Source organism: Lepidochelys kempii, chromosome 1, assembly GCF_965140265.1.
Source record: "Lepidochelys kempii isolate rLepKem1 chromosome 1, rLepKem1.hap2, whole genome shotgun sequence".
NCBI classification, from domain to species: domain Eukaryota; kingdom Metazoa; phylum Chordata; order Testudines; family Cheloniidae; genus Lepidochelys; species Lepidochelys kempii.
In genome coordinates this window covers 30832757-30858671 of record NC_133256.1, presented here as the reverse complement: position 1 = coordinate 30858671, position 25915 = coordinate 30832757, and the positions used below count along the sequence as shown (strand labels likewise).

General features: G+C 40.7%; 1 protein-coding gene across 5 annotated transcripts in view; it reads right to left on the bottom strand.

Moving 5' to 3' along the window:
- ARHGAP42 (Rho GTPase activating protein 42) overlaps positions 1-25915 on the bottom strand; it is a 378378-nt gene that overhangs the window by 165402 nt on the left and 187061 nt on the right. For all 5 annotated transcript variants that reach the window (XM_073337948.1, XM_073337938.1, XM_073337919.1 and 2 more), the window contains one exon: positions 3219-3320. In XM_073337948.1, the coding sequence (XP_073194049.1) occupies positions 3219-3320 (102 nt within the window). The remainder of the gene's footprint in view (positions 1-3218; positions 3321-25915) is intronic.

Sequence of the window (25915 nt, the reverse complement as noted above, 5' to 3'; positions counted from 1 at the left end):
ATGCTCAAGTCAAATCCTTCGTGAGTCTAAGACAGTTTATTTAATTATATTCACAGTTGATACATTTTATTTCATTTCAATTAGTTTTTAACTGCAATATAATAAATAATCTTCATAACAATCCCAGCAAAATGTGCTTTATTTAAACCCGACAGTAAATTAGCACTTAACTTGACTTAACCAAATCTTGATTTATAGGTAAATATATCGAAAATTGTTTTCTGACTTCCTGCTTAATCTCTAATGGAACTATTTCCCCATTAATGTAAGGGGAATTTATGGACTTGTCGGAGTTGTGTATATGTAAATTTGGCCTGTGACTGGAACAAAAAACCCCCCTGTAAAATTAATGTTGTTTTCTCTACAGTTGATTCATCATACTGACATCTGTTTTAGCGAGTATAATATAAAAGAATAAATGTTATGAAATTGCAGTATTATATCAGGTAAATATAAAAACCACACATTGTGACTTTCTGAGAGATGGTTAGGTCTTTTGTGTAGAATTTTGTCAGCAAAATAATTTCCAAGATTTCAGAGTTTATCATTGACAATAATGCTATTAAAATAGTGCCCATCTTTTTTGGAAAATTTAATATAGTGTGTCAGTAACACTGAAAAAAACAATTTATAATTTGCTACACAGGAAAATAATTTAATCTAACAACATAGCTAAAAGGGGGATTCTTCTGTTAAATTAGAACTATGCATGCTTTTAAAAAGTAACAGTTACAGTATGTACTCTTTAAAATGGATGATGCATCTACATTTAATGCTATGACCCTGGTAGACCTTGTTGAAATCAAATGAGCGCCACATAAATGCATGGTTATGTGGAACTGCATCAGATTCCAGGATCAGGTTTAAATACTTTTACCCTGTATAATTAGAGCATTAGAGTATAATTTGTGCTCATAATAGAACAATCCTCTCTGAATAGTTTTTTTATCACTGTAGATCCTTAATCTGTACACAGTATGGCAATTAAAAGTGGACTCTATCTGGAAGTACAGTTAACTTCTAGGAAGCAAAACTAGTGCACACCAAAAAAATGTAATTCTGTGTCCAATTATGCAAGCCTCTACGCATGTAAATAGTCTCAATGAGACTCGATATTCATTGCCTTATACCTGTGTAGTCATTTACACTACTGCAAAATGCTACAGATGTAAAATGCTACCAGATAAAAATGGCACTTTGTACAGGCATGAATGGCTACACAAGGTACAAGGCAGCGCAGAATCAGGCTCACTGACTTATGTTAAAATTGCTGGTTCAAAGAAGTACTATTCACAAGAGTAGGGTGACCAGACAGCAAATGTGAAAAATCAGAACAGAGGGTGGGGGATAATAGGAGCCTATATAAGAAAAGAAAAAATCAGGACTGTCCCTATGAAATCGGGACATCTGGTCACCCTACACAAAAGTAAGTGTAACACATGTGCCTAATAGGGAGATACATCTTTAAGAGGCCCATTGCGGGGAGGCAGGAGTGAGTTGTGTCTGGGTCATTAAGCACTACACATCCAGAAGCTTCTGGAATTGGGTGTGGTAGTTTTGGGTGTGCTCCAATAGGTTTACTGTTGCTGGGGTCAGACTCCGTGAGGGCAAACAATCAGGGCAGCTGCTTTGCAGAAGGCCATGTGCCCTGTGTGAGTTGGAAGACGCTGAGCCCAGGAGCAGAAAGCGGGCTGTTGTCCCTAACTGTGAAGCATTTTGCAGCAGGTCAGTGATATTGTTAATCCTCTAGCAGGGAAGCATGGGCAATGTTAATTACAGCAAGGGGAAATTGGGAGGGAAAAATTACTTCTATTTTAACTGTATGCTTTGAATGTTGTTTTAATTTTAGCCAAACTGTTCTAGTTAAATTGTCTTAACTAGTCTGATTCACCAACTTTTCTTTAAATGTAGTAATGGGGAAAGAGTCATTTATATTTTGCTATTCTCAGTTTTGTATTTTCTTGTAACAGGGTTTTCTTTACATCTATACACTAAGCTGAGTGATTGGTTAATCGGTTAGCTGACTGGCTAGCAGTGATTTCAGCAGAGGAAGAATCTGCATGGATTCCAGCTGACGATTCCTACAAGCAAGTGGAGGGAAGATGTTGTTTTAGACTCACCAGACTGTATAGATTTGGTGATCAAGGATTCTAACTGTGACTTAGGTGAACTAAGCTTTTGGGAGCTTTCAGTTTCTTCTGACTGTATTTCTGTGGGGACTGTACTGTTCAGATTTTAATTTGTTTTCTTTATTTATGCTCATGTATAACTGTGAAGGTAATGTCTGTGGATTATAAAATAGCCATGTCATCCTGTAAAAATTAGATTGTTTCTTTATCATAAAATTTTATAAAGTTATTTAATTAAATTCATTTCTTTAGTTCCTTTTGGGACTTGAACGTGGGGAGCTTGACCCTGTGCAATCCTTGCTGAAAATCCTTAGAGACTGAACTCTGGGTCTCCAGCTACTTTCTATGGGAGTTGGGTTTTTTTTTTTTTAAGGCACTGGAGGCGGGAAATGAAGTGAACTCTAGCCCACCCATAGGTTACATAAGGACCAATCATTCTTTGCTCAAACTAAGAATCTTATGAGGCCATATCTGACTACATTTTGTTATGACAAATACAAGTTTACCTGAAGATCACACACACAAAACTGCCAACAACTTTTGGCAATCTATTTATTTATCTGCAATATGGCACTCTTTTTAATTTCATAAAACACAGCCGTATAGTTTCATTATGGAAAGAATGTTTCTCTCAGATTAAAGCAGAAAACATGACATGCTGAAAAGCATAAAAAGTGTGATTAAAATGCTTCAGGCTAAGTTATCTAGCTGAAAATTTATGTAAAACCGAGTCAATTAAATAAAATAAAAAAAGTCAGCATAGCCTAATTATATTAATTATAAATATTCCACATACACCTTCCAAATAAAGGTCATACATTTTTATTAGAGCATTACAAATACAGTATTGTAAATAGTAAAAATTAGGTTTGCAACTTAAAATATGGCAGAGCACGTGGGAAATACTGCCTTGTTAAGAGTTTTATTTTACATCAGAATAGTATTAATCTCATATACAGAATTTATGTATACGTACATAGCAACAGGGACCGGCAGAAATCATTCATTTTCTGATAAAAATACAGCATGTCCTAGAGACAACTCTTTTTAAAGATAAACTTATGGTCTAGTAAAAGGGTAAGAGCTTACATCTTGCAAATGAGATTCTTTTTTCTTTGCTGATAAATTTAAGTGCTTCTCTAGAATGGAATAATATTTCTCACTTTCCTTGTCAAACTTCTTCTTCCCATCCTGAAAAACAAAACATTGCAAAGTAAAGAATTTGATAGAACTTCAAAGCCCACAGAAAGGAAAAGCTAGCACATTTGCTAAAAAGACTAGCTGTGTAATTATTGTTGCTGGTTCCACTGGTTTTATGGCAATAGACTCATATCTGAATTGGGGTCTAAAAGTTATTCAGTGAGACATTAAGTATATGCTAGGTTTCAGAGTAACAGCCGTGTTAGTCTGTATTCGCAAAAAGAAAAGGAGTACTTGTGGCACCTTAGAGACTAACCAATTTATTTGAGCATGAGCTTTCGTGAGCTACAGCATCCGATGAAGTGAGCTGTAGCTCACGAAAGCTCATGCTCAGATAAATTGGTTAGTCTCTAAGGTGCCACAAGTACTCCTTTTCTTTTTAAGTATGTGCTAGTCTTCAGTGGGACTGGTTACGTGCTTAGGTACCTTGCTGTACTGGGGCTTAAACTGGTTTAATTTACACTTTCTACTGACTCCATAAATGTGGGTGTCTCAGATCATTCCAACTTGCAAAAAACCTACAGGAGTGGGTTCTGACTGAAAAAAAAATCTTTGCAACGGTCCCTTTGTGGACCTCCCCTCTTACCTTTTCATTTGAGTTGAGGTTTGCCTGACCTTTGTATTCAGAGTGCTGAATTGTGGTTTTTACTCATATTCTTAGAACACGAGGAGGAGGAAGAAAAAGTATGTAGGAGTCTAATATAGCTGCAAAGGGAGCTAATGCAGGCAACACAGTTTTTCAACAAATGCTTTGCATGGTTTTGAATGTTTAAACGTGTCCTTTTTAGGGAATTTCTCCACTCTCCTGCCTTCCTTCTTTTGAAACCTTTCCTCATGTGGAGTCAGGTATCCCACATTCCCACCAGCTGAGTACTTTGATGCATGACAAATAATCCAGAAAGAAAATTATTGATTATAAACAAGGCACACTGAGCGATACTCTTCTACTTTAAAAAAAAATTCTGATGCTTATGAGCTGTAAATCTAAGAAAAAGACCTCTCTCTCGCTGTCTGTTGGGATCTCTCCCATCATTCTAGAAGTGACAGCATTGGGAAGGAAGGAGTAAAGGGGAAATAAGTAAGTACCCACAGCATTTTAAGGATTAAAACAATTCTTGTTATTGCATTATATTATTGCAATAAAAGGTCTATCCTTGGTTGGCTGCGGTTCCCCCCGACTGTTTTATAGGCCTAAAACTTATCCTGCATGATTCCCTATAATGACTAACAAACTGAGTATTTTAAGAAAACAAAGAAAGGCTAGCAGGACTGGTCTCATCAGCACATAAGCAAAAGCTATTAATGGTGAGAAACCAATCACTAGATATAATGCAATAACATCAGGTCATGGGCAGGGCTCAATGATCCTTTCCTTCTGCTCTCAATTTCTCTCTCAAAGAATTATTGTTTTATATTAAACAAGTTACTGTAGTAGACTTTAATGAGAGGATTTGAAAATTCTCCCCAATTAATTTTTTTGTCATCATGCCATGCAAAAGTCATATCAATAGTCAAAGAAATAAGAAATAATAGGGAGATCTTAACACCATATACACTGAGATACAACAGCAAAGCAACAGTTAATTATTTCCAGCAATATAATTAACCACAATATAAATAAGTTCACAATGATAATCATACCAAACTAGAAAAAGAAAACAAACTCTCAATTATGTGGAAGATTCATATGGCATATCTATTATAATAAGCATATTTCTAATGGCTTGCCTACATGGTGCACAGGTCCACACCAGAAGGGTGTAAATTCTAGTGCACACTAGCATGTTGTGCACTAAAAGTTGTGTGTTGCTCATTAATGTAGTCCAGTTTTAAACAGTATTGCGTTAATACGCATTAAGGAACTTTTAATGCACTCGAGCAGGGTCAACATGGGCCTGTTAGAGAGCAACACGCTCATATGCTCTAGAATTTACACTCTTTGAGTACAGACTAACGCATTGTATACACAAGACCTAAGGTGCTCATCAGCATAGAATCTAGACAGCACTACATAAAGAAAAGTATATAAAGCATCCTTACAGGAAATTAAATAGAAATGGAAGCACCTGATCCAACAAAATATCAACAAGTGAATAATATAGTACACATCGAAAAACCTAAAATATTTTATTACAGATTAATACATGTGGTCACATGTTAACAAACAAACATTTACAAAAAAGAGTAAAGACTAATATACACAAGGTAAAACTCTTGTATTACATCTGCAACATGCGACCTGAAGTGTGACAAACTTAGCCACAAAAATCAGTGTTTGGCAAACTAACTTGAGAAATCAATCCCAGAGTCATGGTTTCCTCACTGAAAATACACAGCCTCCAATGTCCTCGAGATTAACTAAGAAACTATTAGCTTGTATACGTCAAATAATTTCATCAGTGTCACACAAGATGGTAAGGTTGTCTTTGAAATGACGACGTCTTTCTGGCCAGCTGCAGATATATATTCTTGACTCTTGCTGTTACAGGGGACATCAAGAAGCAGATGTAAATCCATCAAGAATTCCAGGTTGCAAAACACACAGAAGGCATTGAAAACAAGAGAGTCAATAGGTATTATATTAATGCTTCTCATTACTCCCCCCTGCCAACTAGCAAAAGTTTATCTGGATTAAATCAGAGCCAATTTGCCCTCAACCAAGTCTCAATCCCAGCAAGACAATGGGTAAACCTTCAGGTCCTGCACTCTCCCGGTCCTACACAGCAACTACATTTTTAAATGCTTAAAAGAGTCATATTATTCATTACCTTGGAAACATAGAGGTAGATGAAATATGTACCAGTTATACATAGGAAGGAATCTTCTTTTTGTTGTAAACTGATGTGTTTGTTTATGTAACAAGATTACCAAGGTGAGATGGAACACTGATACTTACCTTGGATACCTTCCCGGCAGCATGGATCCCATGTAGTGCTAGCATGTCCAGATGCTGGGATGTTTTATACCTAGGGAGCATGAAGTTTGCCTCTAGGCTTGCGGAAATATATTTTTCTCATCAGGTGGACATTTTTGTTGGTGGTTTGTTTGTGACTAAAGCAAATTAAATTAATAAGAGATTAAGAATTAAGCAGATGAGTTGCCTCGTTATTGAGGCTGCATTACATGTGGCGAGCAAATTAAGGTTTGGTTTGTTTGTTTTTTAAATGAACAGATTTTAAGTTCTTTTGAGGATGGATCATCCTCTTCTACAGAGATTTTTGATGCTACCTCTGTTGGGAGAAGCCATGGGATATTCATCATAATAAGCAGAAACCTAGCTCTAGTAATTAAGCTTTAGGACACCATCTTTTAAATCAAGACAAAATCTACCATAGGTCTTCCCTGGTACTTCAATGAGATGTCCCAGCCTCTTTTACCATTACAGAACAGAACTGTGTGGTACCTCACATCAGAAGTATTTTTTCAGTTCTTTACAGTCTTCTCATGTGGGGATTTCAAAGTACGTTAGAAAGGTTAACAAATTAAGCCTCACACAATTCCTGTCAATTAAGTATGTATTGTTTACCCACGTGTGAAAGACAAATGAAAACACAAAGGGGTTAAATGAGCTGGCTCTGGTCAAAACAGGTTTTATCCTCCAATGAAATCGACAAGTACAGTGGAAGTCAATACAGCTTCACAGGCACTAAGGTTCCATGTTAGAGGGTCTGATCTAGGACCTAATGAGAGCTGGGATTCAAAACTAAGAGTCTATATTGATAAGAGAGAGAGACAAAAGTGGGAAGGGGAACCAGGCACAGAGCAGTGAAATGACTTCTCAAACACCACAAAGCAAGGCCAGTGACTGGGACAGAATCCAAGTCTGCCAGCTCCTAGTCTTATTCCCTATCCACTAGATCAAACACTTACATTAAGTTATGAAAGAAATATTATTTACTTTATGTACTTCTCACTTTATCAGTAGGAAAAATCAGTCACATAGTGACTTGTAATAGGTCAAGTAATGAAGACAGAAAAAACCCTCATATAAAAAAGTGTAAATACCGTAACACGCCCCCTCCCAAAAAAAGAAAAAATCCCAGAAGTTAATGAATTGTGTTTGTGATACATTAAACTTCTTGTTCCCCAAATGAAATTTAATGTAAATCTTGCTGGCATTCTGTCTGTGAGGATATGATGAATTTGCAGACTTTTCTGTTCCACTGCCAATATTCCCAGCCCCGACAGAAAATGCATGAAACTGCCCCATCGGGTATATTGTAATAATTCACCCTACCTTAAAACTGATTCTTTAGACACCTGTTAGTTTAAAAAAGAGAACTAGCAACTGGGACTCCCTGTTATCAGGGTAACTTCTGGTCTGACTGCTGCCTTCATGTGGACTTCTCATCAATCAGCTTTTTATTTTGTTTCAGATTAGAGCACTACAATTTCTCACTCTAAAGACAAGTGAGAAAAGGACAGCAAAACAAAATCGTCTGAGTAGAAAGGCAGTCGCTCAGAGGTTTCAGCTGTATTTGTATCTTTATTTTAACTCAGACTTTGACGGGGTTTTTGGGAATAAGGCTACAGTGCCAACAAATCAGCATTTCTGGCACTGTAAAAATCATTCTCAGAAGTGCTCCTGGGAATAGTTTAAAAAATGTTTGGCTGCAGATCCCCACACCCGCAGATCAGCAAGTACCCCTCTATTCAAAAGTTCCTTTGATATTGCCAATAAAAACACATATTTGACTTCTGTGAATCCCCCAACAGCTGTTTACTTTATGAGAATTAGCAAAAAAGACATGTACTCAGCAGCAGGTGATGCATTTTCTGGAAGACACAAGGCACATCTGGATATTCCAAGAAACGCTCACCTCACAAACACAGTGACTCAGTGTACAGGAACATCCTAGAGGGAGGGTTTTATCTCACTCCAGTCTAGGCCATCTTTTCTTCTGTAATCGCCATGGCCCTCTTTTATATACAGCAGCTGCACACTCTCAATCAGCAACAAAAGGGTTATAAAGAAAGTTTTAGATGTAAAATCCCTCTTTTTCTTGAGCCCCAACTTGGGAGACTGAGGGTTACACCTCTATCTCTAACTGAAGCCTCTACCTGGTTCAAAACAGAGGAGATGTGAGGTTTCTCGTGAAGCCAAATCTCAGGTCTGGTATTGTCGTCAGGCCACTCAGTGAGATAGTTATAAAAGTACAAAGAGTATGTGGATGGTGTGCAGACTCTATTACTCTATTTCCAGGCCAAAGAGAAGGGTTGAGAATGGAAAAATATGTTCATAAAGCCATTTGCCCAAAATATCAGATACAACCACAAGAGAGATATACACGAGATACCGGCCTTGTTGTCTTGAACCAAAATAACACCTGTGTGTTCAGTTCCCACAGACATCCTGTGACAGTGTTGGTTTAACATTTCTGTGCCTCAGTTCCTCATGTGTAAAAATGGAGATAATATTGTTCTACTTCACGGGTGTGTTCTGAGCCTAAATCCATTAATGTCTGCGAAGTGCTTAGATACTGTGATGACAAGGAGTGGGGCATATAAGTACTTACATTTATGAAGAAGACACTGTTGATGTTTAAACTGACATCATAAGGCTTCAGAGTTAATATCACATTGGGCAGAATAGGGGTAACTTCACTCTTGTTTCAAGCTGATGTTTTACAGACTCAGGAAAGGAACCCTGCACATTCAGAAGGTTTTTTACAACAACATAGGGTACATTTTTTTAAAAAATGAAAGCTTTTGTTACGATAGGTCACCAGGGAGCTGCAGACCACACCTTGATGGATACTGGGCTCTGCACTTTCATACTCAGTGACAGAGCATTTGCTCTTACTGGGATTAATTGAAGTTTTAATAATTAAGAATGGCAGAATCTGGTCTTTGGTTTGCAAGCTGGCATTTGGCTCTCTCCTTGGTTATGGTTATTGGAAAGCATTTCATCTTCAAAATGGGAAAACAAATGAATAGATTCTCTATCACGTATTCTTTACACTATTGTTCTGTGGTGTTTATCACAAGCTAAAGATGGGGAAACATTGTGTGGGAGTCCCTTCTTAGAATATTAGTGAGCACATTGCTGATTAAGCAATAATAAAAAAAAAATTGCCCAGAATAGGTCTAAGCCAACTGACCTACACACTTTTAAACCATACAGTCTCAGGGCCCAGATCCTACCTACAAGCAGGGTCTCTTCATTTAAGTGATAGTGGATTTTTAAGAAAGGTGTTATCTGGAATCTTTAGTAACACAAGAGGAAATGATTTAACTCTATACAAAAAGTTTTGTTTACTCCTCTGGCCTGAAAAACTGAAAGAAAATAAACTATCAACTGAAAGGATAAAATTCCTCCTAATATATTAAACAAATCTGCAATTAAAATAGATATAAATCCAAATTAGGAAACAAATCACAACTGAGGAGGTAACCTAACTGAAAATCCGTGTTTCTTTCTTAGTATCAGGCACACAAAATATAATTTGTGTATGTTCCTGTCTTCAAGAGAGGAAATGATAATCCACTACTATATGTGTTGTGTTTAGGTCACCTTAACAGTACATCAAAGACTAGGTGAACTAAAACAGAGCTAGGTTTTAGGCTGCCCTCATATTCTCTGGGGAGACAAGTCATTATCCAAGCTTGTGAGATCAGACTGAGGGAGCAGCTCTCCATTACTGAAGTAAAGAAATAGTATTATGCTTTCATATATTTCCTTTTTAGCTCAACATTAGAGTACCAGTTTTCAGGGTCTTACAATATAGTCCATGCAAACCTGTCCATTTAAAACCACTTATTTTCTCTTCTTTTGCCAATAATACTCTTTTGCATAATCTAAACTGATCTGACATTGATTTATATCTGTAGAAATTACAAGATGGCACATATAAAAAAGAAGAGCAGATCTCTGGGAAAAGGTCAGTATAGCAGCCTGGGCACAGGTCAAGTGCACTGGAAATGGCTGCAATCTTCTATTTGTAACAGTGCCACACGGCAGGACTATTGTGGGCAGAAAAGGAGCAAACCAGTGATAGGTAGGCACCCATACAGGTAGTTTAAAGCACAAGCAATGCTCTGTATAGATACAACTCATGTTTTGGCCTAATCTTCCACTCCAGGTGGTCTCTTTGCTTTACCTCTCATTTAAACAGTTGGGCAAAAGGCTCTTCAAATTCAATAATCTTATAGCTCCATTTCCTAACTTTGATGAAAAAACTGAAGAAATCTAACTTTTCCTTGCTTCTCCAGTTCATATGCTGAGGTCAGACAATACCGAATGTATTCCAGCTTGCTCTCCCATAGCTGTACTGAATTTTGCAATACAAAACCTTCTGACAGTAATGTAAGTTCATACGATTTGCATAGAGAGCTGGTAGAGGGCTTGTCTACATTTGAAATGCTACAGTGGCACAGTCAGCTGCACCTGTACCACCAAACTGCTTCAATGTAGATGCTATGTTTGCTGACGGGAGGGTTCTCTCACCAGCATCAGAATCCACCTCTCCAAGAGGTGGTAGCTAGGTTGAGGGAAGAATTCTTTCGTCAACCTAGCACTGTTTATGCTGAGGATTAGGTTGGTTTAGGCTCAGGGATGTGCGCGACATGTCTAAGCCAACTTAATTTTCCAGTACAGACACTTTTCTGATCATAACTGTACTAATGATTTTCTTACCTGGAATTAAACATTGGGATTTTGATAGACTTCACATGTTTAAATATTTAATCAATTTATCTATCTACCTAGGTAATTATATGTACCCAGTCACCATAATATTCAAGTATTTATGATTTTTTCTTGTAAACACCTCTTTGAAGTAGGTACCTATTATTGTATCCATTTAAACTAGTTACATTTAAACTAGTTACTTTAATTTAAAAAGGTTAATGACTTTTTATTGAAGCCTGAGATGTCAGAAGAAGTAACACGCCTTACTTTTCTTAAATAAAACAATTTAAAAAATGACTATGGGTAAAGAAATGGAAGGATTTAAACACAAGATGCAAACACAAGGAACAAATCAAATAGGTGTGAAGCTTTAAGTAAATTGCATAATGGTTTCAATAGACAAGATCACTAATGATAGGTAAGGCTGCAAGTTTGTCACAGAGGTCATAGATTTCATGATTTTCCAGGACCTCCATGATTTCTGCAGCAGCTGCTGTGGCTGGCCCAGGGGCTGCTTGAGATGCTCAGGCAGCCCCTGGGCCAGTCTCGGGCCACCGCACCCCACTCCCCAGGAGCAGCAGCAGGAGTTTGGGTGTGGGAGGGGACTTAGGGCTGGGGGTTGGGACACGGGAGGGGATGAGGGAGCTCAAGGTGGCGCTTACCTCAGGGAGCTCCCCAGAAGTCGGTCCTGGGGCCGGTTTTGTTCAATATCTTCATAAATGATCTGGAGGATGGTGTGGATTGCACTCTCAGCAAATTTGCGGATGATACTAAACTAGGAGTGGTAGATACGCTGGAGGGCAGGGATAGGATACAGAGGGACCTAGAAAAATTGGAGGATTGGGCCAAAAGAAATCTGATGAGGTTCAATAAGGATAAGTGCAGGGTCCTGCACTTAGGACGGAAGAACCCAATGCACTGCTACAGACTAGGGACCGAATGGCTAGGCAGCAGTTCTGAGGAAAAGGACCTAGGGGTGACAGTGGACAAGAAGCTGGATATGAGTCAACAGTGTGCCCTTGTTGCCAAGAAGGCCAATGGCATTTTGGGATGTACAAGTAGGGGCATAGCGAGCAGATCGAGGGACGTGATTGTTCCCCTCTATTCGACATTGGTGAGGCCTCATCTGGAGTACTGTGTCCAGTTTTGGGCCCCACACTACAAGAAGGATGTGGATAAATTGGAGAGAGTCCAGCGAAGGGCAACAAAAATGATTAGGGGTCTGGAACACATGACTTATGAGGAGAGGCTGAGGGAACTGGGATTGTTTGGTCTGCAGAAGAGAAGAATGAGGGGGGATTTGATAGCTGCTTTCAACTACCTGAGAGGTGGTTCCAGAGAGGATGGTTCTAGACTATTCTCAGTGGTAGAAGAGGACAGGACAAGGAGTAATGGTCTCAAATTGCACCGGGGGAGATTTAGGTTGGATATTAGGAAAAACTTTTTCACTAGGAGGGTGGTGAAACACTGGAATGCGTTACCTAGGGAGGTGGTAGAATCTCCTTCCTTAGAAGTTTTTAAGGTCAGGCTTGACAAAGCCCTGCCTGGGATGATTTAATTGGGGATTGGTCCTGCTTTGAGCAGGGGGTTGGACTAGATGACCTCCTGAGGTCCCTTCCAACCCTGATATTCTATGATTCTACGATTAAGCAGCAACGTGTCCCTCCCTCAGCTCCTAGCTCTGTGTGCCGCCTCTGCCCACAGGCACCACCCCTGCAGCTCCCACTGGCCACAGTTCCCGGCCAATGGGAGCTGTGGAGCTGGCGCTCAGGGTGGAGGCAGCACGCCGAGTTGTCTGGCCGCGCCTCCGCATAAGAGCGAAGGGAGAGACTTGTCGCTGCTACCGGGGAGCCGCAAGAAGCCAGGTAGGGAGACTGCCAGCCCTGCCAACCCATCCCCTACCACCGGGGGGTTCCAGGGCCACAAGCACCCAAAGTACCCTCTGGACTGTCCCCCAGCTAGCACTCATGGTGCCCTCTGGACTGCCCCCCACAGTACATGAGGCACCCCCCAGGTCGCCCCCCCATCATGAGCACCCACAGTGCCCCCAGGCTGCCCCCACTCTGAGATTTAGTCAGGGGTATATAGTACAAGTCATGGGCTGTGAATTTTTTACTGCCTGTGACCTGTCCATGACTTTTACTAAAAATACCAGTGACTAAATCGTAGCACTAATGATATGGTACATGGTTGAGCTGACTCATAATAAAATAAAAAGACTTTTTTCAGATTTGATCAGCACTGCATTGTGGTAATATGCTTAGTATCTTCACCATCAGAATTAGACACGTGGAATTCTCAAACAAGAAAAGAAAATCCAGTTTAAAAAAGCAGTATATCACTGAATTAATAATCCCTTGGATCTAAAACCTATACACAGATTTCATCTGCAAGTAGTTAATAAAGATATATCTTGCCTCTTTTTTGTCCACTTATAAAATACACACTTACGTTTACTAGCATACATTTACACAGATTTTGCTCTGAAGAACAAAAAGATTTATGGAATTGAGATTGCTTTACTTTATCATATAGAATACTTCAGAAATAATGCACCATAACTTGACCTAAATGCCACTATATTTTAAAAATAGAAGATAATTTAACATTTCTCTCCACTAGGTTAATTGCTACTTTTTTGCTACTTTTTAATGCAATGCTCTTTGGAATCGTGCATTCCTTGGAATCTTTGTCCCAATGAAGTTATGCTAATCAGGATTTGATTCAAGAACTTCAGTGGCGTGTTTGATATTGCATACTTTCCCATGCAACTTTCTACGTCATCACACTGTGAGTGTAACCCTTATCTGAGGAAGAACTAGATTCATGTTATGAGAAAGCTTTCAATTAATGTGCAAAACTGGAAACAATATTGTTTACAGACGGAAAAAAGGATATCATGTCATGTGTTAATGTCAGCAGTGTCAGGGTTTCTTTCTTTCTTTTTTAAAGCATCTGTTTTCAGGGTCCTGCATAAACTCATGAGACTGATAAAGCAACACAGAACCTTTCACCCTTAAGAGAGAATCTGAAAGTCATGCCTCTTCAGAGACCAATGTAAAGAGTTTTCAGTTTAGTTCTTCATCATCAAGAACTATGCATATCCCCAAGTAGTCTCAACACAGACGAAAGGACTAAATGGGCATGACAACTAACTACCCCCAGGAGGTGATCCTTACAGGCCAGACTGGAGGTACACTGTTGCATCAGTATGGAGAAGTTCGTATGGTCACTGCTCATACTGAACCTTTTTGATGGGAAACTAAAGACTTCAGTCTCCGGGGCTTTTAGTCCAAACACTGAATTCACTTTAAATATTTTTTTCTCAGAAGTCTATCAAAGCATTCCAAATTAAGACTTGAAAAATAATAAAGGCTTTTCTGACAAAGAATTGAGATGTTTTCCCCCCTCAGTTCAAACACTGCCCATTCAACATTACTCACCTCTTAACTTACTCAAAACATATGTCCATACATAAAATCATTATCAAAATCATGGAACTAACAGGACATTTGTTTAAGTTCTTTAATCAATCATTCCTCCTCTTCCTGTGTTTTCTTTGAAAGCTCCTCAGTCAGGGACCTTCCCTTATTATTTGTCTCTGAAATGCATAGTACAGAATTGGTGCTTTACAAATGAACAAACATTCTGGCACTAAATCTAAGTTTCAAGTAGGTTCCCCTTCTGGTGGTTTAAAGGAAAGCTGAGTAATTGGCTGGTTTGGAAGGTGTCAATGGTATTTAGTGAATGCACCTCCAAGGAAAACAATACTTCTATAAGTGACACTACAGTGTGATTAAAGTGCTAAGATTGGGTTGGCTTCTGTTAAGAATACTGCAAGATCTACCATGTTTCATTGCAGTGTTGTTTCTTCACCTTGTAAGCAAGTATCTGCGGGATCATTTTATAATCTTGAAAAATATTTTGGGCCTTCATTTTACATTGCATAACTGTTAGCTTTGCTTTAGGGGTTTGTTATACACACACACACACACAAAATTCTCTGACCAGATAAATTATAAAGATGTGCATACCTATAAGTTCAACCCTGGAAGAACCCTGTCTCTAAGGCAGTGGCTCCCAAACAGGGGTACATGTACTCTTAGGGGTACGCAGAGGTCTTCCGGGGGTACACCAAGTCATCTAAATATTTGCCTAGTTTTACAACAGGCTACATAAAAAGCACTAGCAAAGTCAGTACAAACTAAAATTTCATACAATGACTTGTTTATACTGCTCTATAGACTATACATTGAAATGTAAGTACAATATTTATATCCAGTTTTTTTATTTTATAATTATATGGTAAAATTAAAAAGTAAGGAAATGTTTCAGTAATAGCATACTGTGACACTTTTGTATTTTTATGTCTGATTTTGTAAGCAAGTAGCTTTTAAATGGGGTGAAGCTTCGGGGTACGTAAGACAAATCAAACTCCTGAAAGGGTTACAGTAGTCTGGAAAGGTTGAGTGCCACTAGGAACTACTTTCAGTAATAAACTCCGTTTGGGGCTTCAGTATCTTAGAGTATCCACGGATACTGTAGATGGACAGTTTGGTAGAATGCTGGAGCCTTTGGTGCTCCCATTCCTAATGACAAGACACATTAAAGTTTCAAGTCAAGAAACTTGTCTTTTGTTACTCTACACATGTTCTGATTTAGAGCTACTATCATCCACTACCCATTGGAGCGGAGCCATTTTATATTCATATTGCCCAAAGCAAAACTGTTAAGATGACAGAGTCTATGTTCTCAGATTTCCAAATCCCTACAGTCTCTTTCATAAAGAGAATAAAATTCTGAACAGAAACACACAGTGAGAAGGGAAGTGTATGGTAATATAGCTAAGCACTCAGATAGCATGATTTTCTTTTTAAATGTGAAGAAAAGAATTACAGTGTAGGTGGGGAACACCAGCTCAGTGACTTAACACCCTTAAAGTAATGCCTGGGCAGAACAGAGTTACTTATTACTCTATTACTTCAAACGCTGTCATGTCTCTAAGGAACAGGAGGGAACAGAGGGGAAATACTATTGTAAGAATCAGGGTTTCACTAGTCCTAAACTGAAAAAAACAGCATACATGACATGATCGATAAGCGAGATATTGGTTTCAGAGTAGCAGCTGTGTTAGTCTGTATCTGCAAAAAGAAGAGAATACTTGTGGCACCTTAGAGACTAACAAATTTATTGGAGCATAACCTTTCAAAGTTTACAGTCCGCTTCATCAGATGCATGTTTCAGCAAGATATTGTTACAGAAACATGACACTGTCAAACTCTGAACTCCTAATTCACAATATCGGGTTTCAGAGTAACAGCCGTGTTAGTCTGTATTCGCAAAAAGAAAAGGAGTACTTGTGGCACCTTAGAGTTTCCACAGTATGCATCCGATGAAGTGAGCTGTAGCTCACGAAAGCTCATGCTCAAATAAATTGGTTAGTCTCTAAGGTGCTACAAGTACTCCTTTTCTTTTTGCTAATTCACAATAATGCACCTCTCAGGCTTTGGCGGTTTGGGACTGCGGTATGTCACCAGGCAATTGTAACAGTATCTCCATGGGCATTTCAGTCTAGAGTAATCATTGAGTGGGGAGAGGCTGGGGTGAATTTTAAAGAAGCTGTGAACTAAAAATGTAATAGGGTGGTGGTCAAAGTGTGCAATGCAGCTACCTTCCACTCTAGGCCAGATCTCTTCATTTCCCCTCTGTTAGCTGGACCAGGGAACCATTCTTTTCTAGGAAAGCAGCACAGCTAAATTACACACTACATGTCCCTCCCACTATCCCTATCCTTTCCACACTTCTGGGTTGTATCTCCTACTTCCTAGGTTTCTCTTACCTTCTCCTCCTTGTGATGACTGCTTGTGTTGCCCTCCTGCTCCTGTTTTGTTTCCTGGTTCCTGCTTCTCAAACTCGACTACAAGCTGTTGCTTCACTATTGTTACCTGCTGATCTTAGCAGTTTTATGTTTGTTCCTTGGCCAAGCTCAGTACATAGGTGGCCGTGCTCTGCCCCATTTTAGTATCCTTGCTAAGCCCCTGTGGGATTTAACCAGGGACAATTGGTTTGGACTAAAGAAGCAAAGCAAGCTTTTGAACCAAATGTCAAGCCCTCTGTTGGATTTAATCCCATGCTTATTTTGATCCATGGAAGACCGTGGTGATTAAGACTGATTCATGCAATCGGGATCTGAGCGCAATTCTGCCCACGAGGGATGGCTGGTTATAGTGGCATCCCATACTCTCATGCCAACCGAAGCAAAGTATTCCCAAATTAAGGTAGAGTTCTTGGCAATGGTTTTGCTACTGTATGCTTCAAGGGCTACTTAATGGGAAGACCTTTCACCTTAGAAACTGATCGTTTACCTATTCTGAGCCTCTAACATAAGATCATTGATCTGCTTAATATGAGGCTGCAGTGGTAGATTATTCAGTTGTCGCAATATGATTTTAATTTGGTATATAGCAGAGGAAAGACATAATTTACTCACTGATGTTTTTTCAAGAAATTCTGCTGGGTTCCACTATGCAGAAAAGCAGAGTACACTGTCTGCTTTTTACTGGAAGATATGTCAGTTGACTTAGGGTGGACCTCTGATGCTACTCTCCAAGATGCTGAATGGTGCAAGGTGATACGTGCTGTATAAGTGGGTTGGATGGACCCAATCCTTTAGACAACTTTGTCTCCATTCTACAAAATTCGTTCTGAGCTCACAGTAAAGACTTGTGCTACTCAACATATCTTATGCAGAAGACCCCGGGTGATCATCCCAGCAGTATGAGACATGCAGTCCTGAATGAGGCTAATGAATGACATTTGGGAGTTACGGCAATGAAAGAACTTCTATATAGTTATGCTTCGCGGCCAGAGCTGCACTCACACATTGAGCATCAGGTGAAGTCACGCTCAGCCTGCACAATGCATAGAACTACTGTTCCACCAGGCCCTTTGAAACTGGTAGTTGTAGACAGACCATGGCAGAGAATTGCAGTGGAAATTACTTGCCCCTTGATTGAACTACATGGCTACGCACTGTTGACTGTTATAGACTATTACTCATGTTACCCTTTTGCATTCATAATTTCACAAAACACCTCAAAAGAACTAATTTATTGTCACTGCTTTATTCACTGTGTATGGCCTACGAGAGAGCCTTGTTTCACATAATGTAGCTCCTTTTGTATCAAGAGAGTTTGAAGGCTTTCTGATGAGTATTGGTACAGTACATTACAAATCTGCTGTGTACCATCACCAAAGAAATGAGATAGTGGAGAGATTGCATGGGAAGGAGAGTGTACCTTGCAAACTGGAGGAACGTCAAGATACACCCTTCCCTATTGCTTTACATGACATTTGGGGTACACCTCATGAAAATATTGGAGAAACCCCTTTTGACTACTTCTTCAGCTGACCTATAAGGGCAAAGTTGTCTTTGCAGATGAAAAAGGTTCATCCCATCCTTTTGCTGACCTGGAAGCCAACTAATGTGGCTAGGAAATATGGGGGTTTCAACAATATATCCATCCAAGATTCCATGTATTCTATCCTGGATAAGCAGGGTATGTTAGGAAAGGGTGTGGAAGCATTTTTGATACTTGTGGCATGATCTTTTGGGCGGCAGGGTATGGAGCGTGGCATGTGTGTTCACCACAGAGAATGCTTTGTTAACCAGTGGTTTGTTAACTGCCTACTAAGAGGGAAAAAAATAATAAAGAGGACACTGTGTCTGCATATGATGATGTCATATGGCCAACTGGGGAAGTTGCATCCACCTCCTGAGCTGAATAAGAGATATAACCTATGGCCCTGGGATCACCTAGTGCTTCCGGCTAGGTCGGGGTGGGCAAACGTTTTGGCCCGAGGACCACATCAGGGAATAGAAATTGTATGGCAGGCCATGAATGCTCACAAAATTGGGGTTGGGGTGCAGGAGAGGGTGAGGGATCTGGCTGGGGGTGTGGGCTCTGGGATTGCACTGAGGATGAGGGGTTTGGGATGTAGGAGGGTGCTCCAGGCTGGGACCAAGGGATTTGGAGGGTGGGGCGCGGGGGGGAATCAGGGCTGGGGAAGGAGGTTGGGGGGCGATGAGGACTCTGGCTGGGGGTGCAGGCTCTGGGATGGGGTTGGGGATGAGGGGTTTGGGGTGCAGGAGGGTGCTCCAGGCTGAGATCGAGAGGTTCGGAGGGCGATAGGGGGATCAGGACTGGGGCAGGGGGTTGGGACACAGCGGGGAGGGTGGCTCAGGGGTGCAGGCTCTGGGTGGTGCTTACCTCAAGTGGCTCCTGGAAGCAACAGCATATCCCCCCTTCAGCTCCTACGCGGAGGCGCAGCCAGGAGGTTCTCTGCGCGCTGCCCCGTCTGCAGGTGTGGCTCCAATTGGCCATGGTTCCCAGCCAATGGAAGCTGTGGGGGGTGGGGGCAGCATGCAGAGTGGAGCCCCCGGCTACCCCTATGCATAGGAGCTGGAGGGGGGACGTGCCACTGCTCTGAGAGCCGCGTGGAGTGGCCCCTGACCCTGCTCCCCAGCTGGAGTGCCGGAGCGGGGCAAGCCCCAGAGCCCACTCCCCAGCGGGAGCTCAAGGGCTCGATTAAAATGGCTGGCAGGCCGGATCCAGCCTGTGGGCCACAGTTTGCCCAAAGGCTAGGTACTGCTGAACTTTTGGGGAGAAGAGAAGGAAATTGTGATGACTGTTGTGTATTGCCTTCCTGCTCCTTTTCCTGTTCTGTTTCCTGGATCCTGCTCCTTGAACTCTGTGTTCCTGTTCCTTTTGGGTTACAGGGGAAAACTGCTGTGAATACCTGCATAGCACAGGGTGTTTGCAGCTACTCAGTTCCTGTTGCTACGTATCTGCTGTTTGGACTGTTATGTTTTGTTCAGACTGCTGCTGTCCTAACTACTTCCTGGTTAATACACGTTTTGATTGACAAGCTACCTGTATGTCTTGCTTCATTTTCTTGTGGGGACTGCTGTTCTGGGGTGAATCAGAATGTAACACACCTCTATCAGTGTTCCTCTCCATCTCTCCCTCCATCTGCTCAGCTGCATTCTTTGTCCTTCCTATCTGCCACCACTAACTCCCCTATGCTCTGTGAGTGTGTCATAAATATAAAGGGAAGGGTAAACCCCTTTGAAATCCCTCCTGGCCAGGGGAAAGCTCCTCTCACCTGTAAAGGGTTAAGAAGCTAAAGGTAACCTCGCTGGCACCTGACCAAAATGACCAATGAGGAGACAAGATACTTTCAAAAGCTGGGAGGAGGGAGAGAAACAAAGGGTCTGTGTCTCTCTGTATGCTGCTCTTGCCTGGGACAGAACAGGAATGGAGTCTTAGAACTTTTAGTAAGTAATCTAGCTAGGTATGTGTTAGATTATGATTTCTTTAAATGGCTGAGAAAAGAATTGTGCTGAATAGAATAACTATTTCTGTCTGTGTATCTTTTTTGTAACTTAAGGTTTTGCCTAGAGGGGTTCTCTATGTTTTTGAATCTAATTACCCTGTAAGATATCTACCATCCTGATTTTACAGGGGGGATTTCTTTATTTCTATTTACTTCTATTTTTTATTAAAAGTCTTCTTGTAAAACACTGAATGCTTTTTCATTGTTCTCAGATCCAAGGTTTGGGTCTGTGGTCACCTATGCAATTTGGTGAGGCTTTTTATCCAACATTTCCCAGGAAAGGGGGGGTGCAAGTGTTGGGAGGATTGTTCATTGTTCTTAAGATCCAAGGGTCTGGGTCTGTAGTCACCTAGGCAAATTGGTGAGGCTTTTTACCAAACCTTGTCCAGGAAGTGGGGTGCAGGGTTTTGGGAAGTATTTTGGGGGGAAAGATGCGTCCAAACAGCTCTTCCCCAGTAACCAGTATTAGTTTGGTGGTGGTAGCGGCCAGTCCAAGGATAACGGGTGTAATATTTTGTACCTTGGGGAAGTTTTGACCTAAGCTGGTAAAGATAAGCTTAGGAGGTTTTTCATGCAGGTCCCCACATCTGTACCCTAGAGTTCAGAGTGAGGGAGGAACCTTGACAGAGTGTTACTAACAGCAGACTGAATATTCAGAAATCTCCTCTTCAATTCATCTTGAGAGATCAGGATTCCACTAATTTCCACACTGCTCCTACCTCCCTCATACCAAAACAGAACAGAGTAAAGCATATGCAATATACAATATGCAGAGTAAAGCATATGCAATAGAGAAACCAGAGAAAGGAAGGCAGAGGATTGTGTGTGAATGGGAACCTTATCTTCGGTTTCTATGATGATTGGACATTCTCCCTTCTCCAGTGATATCTCCTTTAATTCACTATGTAGGCGACTGTAACCAAACGTTGTAAGTTAAAATGACAGTGCCTCCACTTCACGTTATTTTGCATATTCAGTTCAGCAATGATCAAGGCGGAACTAGCTGGAATACATTCTTCAGATTATTCATTCCCTGTATTTGCTGAATGAAATATATACAAATTATTATTATGATTATTTTGCTATTTAGTCTGCTTATAGAGTTGGATGAATAATGCTGAATGTTTCTGAACGTGGAAATATTTTGCAAAGTTTGTCCAATTCAAATTGGGGGGAGGGATAGCTCAGTGGTTTGAGCATTTGGCCTGCTAAACCCAGGGTTGTGAGTTCAATCCTTGAGGGGGCCATTTGGGGCAAAAATTGGGGATTGGTCCTGCTTTGAGCAGGGGGTTGGACTAGATGACCTCCTGAGGTCCCTTCCAACCCTGATTTTCTATGATTCTATGAAATGTTAACTGACCCCCCCACACACACATGCAGCACTTCTCAAATGTGTGATTTCCCTGAAACATCATTAATAAAATTGGAACTGTTACTTATTTGGTGTAATTCATTATTTTAGTGATTATACCCTAGGAAGACTGTTCCCACAAGTAGTTATTTGCAGGTCCTGGGCCATAGACAATCCTGTCCCTAAAGAATTTACTCTTTAACACAAATGTATCAACGTTGAGGCTGGGGACTGGTGCAGCTTTGTTAATTACCTATTTTTTAGTTTTTTAATTTTTTCAATTGGCAGTAGATGTAGCGTGAAGAATGACCGGAATGGGGGCGTTAGTGAGAATAAGAGACGGCAGAAAGAGGAAAAGAGGGTGAATCAGCTATCTAGCCACAATTAGTAGATTATTTTTGTTTCCCCGATGCCTCTTTATGACATATATTTAAGCACCTTCTTGCAGACACAAAGAAGCAGAATTGGTCTACTACCAAACAGCTGGTGCAATTTGTTTACTGCTATTACATAGTGACTTACCATGAACATTCACTTCAGTTATTACTGCAGAACAAAATAATTACATGAGCAAATGCTAATCTGTGTGCATAGGTTGTCATATGCATACATAGTTTGTATTATGCAAGCACATATGCATGTTTTGCACACACACAAAACAGATAAATTTCCAAGTTTGGAAGACACTGGTAAACTTGTTGCTGAAAAAGCAAGCCTATGTGTCAAAGTTCCTTCCCCACTCTGAACTTTAGGGTACAGATGTGGGGACCTGCATGAAAACCCCCCTAAGCTTATTTTTAACAGCTTAGGTTAAAACTTCCCCAAGGTACAAACTATTTTACCTATTGCCCTTGGACTTAGATGCTTGGTGGTGGCAGCAATAAACAAATATGTAACAGGGAAAGAGCCCACTTGGAAAAGTTTTTCCCCCCAAAATCCTCCCAAACTCTACACCCCCTTTCCTGGGGAAGGCTTGATAAAAATCCTCACCAATTTGCATAGGTGAACACAGACCCAAACCCTTCGATCTTAAGAACAATGAAAAAGCAATCAGGTTCTTAAAAGAAGAATTTTAATTGAAGAAAAAGTAAAAGAATCACCTCTGTAAAATCAGGATGGTAAATACCTTATAGGGTAATTGGATTCAAAACATAGAGAATCCCTAGAAATATAGAGATCTAGGCAAAACCTTAAGTTACAAAAAGACACAAAAACAGGAATATACATTCCATTCAGCACAGCTTATTTTATCAGCCATTTAAACAAAACAGAATCTAACGCATATGTAGCTAGATTACTTACTAAGTTCTAAGACTCCATTCCTTTTCTGAACCTGGCAAAAGCATCACACAGACAGAGAGAGCCTTTGTTTCTCCCCCCTCCAGCTTTGAAAGTATTTGGTCTGCTCATTGGTCATTTTGGTCAGGTGCCAGCGAGGTTATCCTAACTTCTTAACCCTTTACAAGTGAAAGGGTTTTTCCTCTGGCCAGGAGGGATTTTAAAGGTGTTTACCCTTCCCTTTATATTTATGACATGATGTGTTTCAATTTTCATCCCAGGTTAGATCGTGTGAACTAGGGCGAAAAGGAGTTCATTGTCTGTCCTGAATAGAGGTGGTGAAGTCAGCTCTGCCCTGCAACACCTGCCAACAGTATCAAGCCTAGAAAAAGGGCCAGGCAGATGGAGAGAATAAAAATGTAGAAGAGAACAAGAGGCGTGGGAGAGATTGAGCAACTCCGAGCTAGAAAAGAAGTACAGGATTGGATTTTAGATTGCCTTATTGTTTGTTTGTTAAAGCAAAACCACAGGAGATGTGTGAACTGTTTCAGAGTAAGTGGGAAAGTCCCCTCCACACAGAACATCAATGTGCTAGTTTTGCTTTCTTTCCACAAGTACAGGATGTTGGTTTGAAGCCACTGAGCATAGAGAAGAGAGTTGCTGAAGTCACAGCATACCACATATCATATCAGCTACCTATAAAAAGCATATATAAGCTATACACACTTTATAGGGATTCTCCTTATCTCTTGCTTATCATAACAGGAATATTTAAGATGTCAGAGACAATCCAGCTTTTAAAATACTTTCGACCCAGCTGCACAGGATCATAACAGCCCTCACCTGAACAGTGGAAATTTAAAGTCTAGAAAGGGGGATAACAGTAGCCTTTTAAAAATACATAGGTTAAACTTTGCAGTCAAACTTTAGACATGGACTAAGTTATGTGAGTGAAAAATAATATTCAACTGTCACACACAGAAGGAAGGAATTTTACCAGAGAGAGAACAAATAATCTGTTTGGTTTATTTATTTCTCTCTCAATAAAGACATTATCCAAAAGATGAGGGTGAATAATATTGGTTATTATGAAGCATCCAGCATCCGCAGATAGACTTATTTATTCTTACAAGTCAGTGTCTTTTATGGATGGCAAAAAACAAGGCCTTCCCATAAAGATATGATTGGGTAGGAATGCAGTAACTTTCTCACAAATAATATTCAGATTTTCAATGGAAATCTCATTGCTTGAACTTTCAGGACACTTTGGCCATTATATTATGGATACAACCGGGGAAATTAGGGGTAAAACCAGTAAAGATTTTTTCGCTTTCCTATAAACATATTTGTATAGGCTGCTTGACTGTCTTCCCCAACTCAGCTCCCAAAGTCTGTTCATCTGTTCAGGTTCTACTTCCAGTGGACAGTTTATTCTTCAAACACAATGAAACAGCTCAACGTAAGTTTCTCATATAAACCCAGTCTTTTCTCCTGGTCTTCTGAAGAGGCCCAGAAGGTTTTCCCCTCTCTCCCTGCTCCAGGGCTAGTCACAGGATCCTTACGGCTTCCTGCAGCTCGTCTCTTCAGTTTCAGTCCTTCATAGGAATCATCTGACCACTTATCAGCTGGATTATGAAAATCCCCTCCCAGGCTCAAACACATGTTCTCAAAAAGACTTTGTCTCCATACAGGGTTGGCTTGCCTCAAGCTCCCTGGCCCTCCAAAGCCTGACCTGTTAAAGTCATTGCCTTCTGGATCATTTCAGTCAAGCTTTACTTTCACAGCAAACAACAATTCACCTGATGATGAAGGAATTCCATGCAAATAATAATTCAGTTTAAACTGGCAATCAAAGCAAGCATCTAAAAATACCAAAATCCTGGAGAAACAAATACCAAATGCCACAACCAAAGATTACATCTCCAAATGCGTAAGAAAAAGGAAACGCAGGAATATGAAATGCAAATTTACATTCCACTGAAATTTTCATAGTCAAATATATTTGACCAGAGACTGCCACACATGTATTACCACAAACAGGAACACAGCCCTGGTCACCAAGATTTCTAGACAAGTGTTTAAAATAATGATCTAAACGAACAGCCCCACCAGCTCAAATGATCCGCCTGGTAGCCTCAGAGGTAGGAAGACTCTGTTTGGGCCAGCAGAGAAAAGAGAACCATTGGCCCCTTTGAGGATTGCTCCTCTCCTGGTGGGCTTTTAGCCTCCTTATGGTCATAGGCTTGAGGTAGGGAGATGGGGAAGTTACTCAACTTGCAGTAACTGAAGTTCTTCGAGATGTGTGTCCCCGTGGGTGCTCCACTCTAGGTGACAGTGTGTCCCAGCGCCGTTGATCGGAGATCTTTGGTAGCAGTGCCTGGTCGGGATGCAGGCACTCAGCTGGTATCTCCCGTCTCATTGGAATCTTCCTGAGTGCGTGCGTGCCGCAGCCCCCTCAGTTCTTTCTCTTTCGTGGAGAAATCATAATAGTACGCCAAAGTAGAGGGGAGGAGGGCGGGGAGTGGAGCACCCACAGGGGGACACATCTCGAAGAACTTCAGTTACTGCAAGATAAGTAACTTCCCCTTCTTCTTCGGGTGCTGTCCCTGTGGGTGCTCCACTCTAGGTGAATGTGTAGTAGTTCCCACTATGGTCGGAGGGACTTTGGAGATGCAGCAGTGAGTACTGTAAAGAGTACTGTATGGCCTACTATGGTGTCTGCTGTTGTATCTTGCGTGATAGCATAGTGCTTGGCAAACGTGTGTTCAGATAACCATGTAGCTGCTTTACATATGTCAAAAATGGGTATGTTATGTAGGAAGGCAACGGATGTCGACATGGCTCGAGTGGAATGAGTTCTAATGCCTTTGGGCGGTTGAATATTTTGAATACGGTAAGAGGATCTGATGCAGTCAGAGATCTGTTTGGACA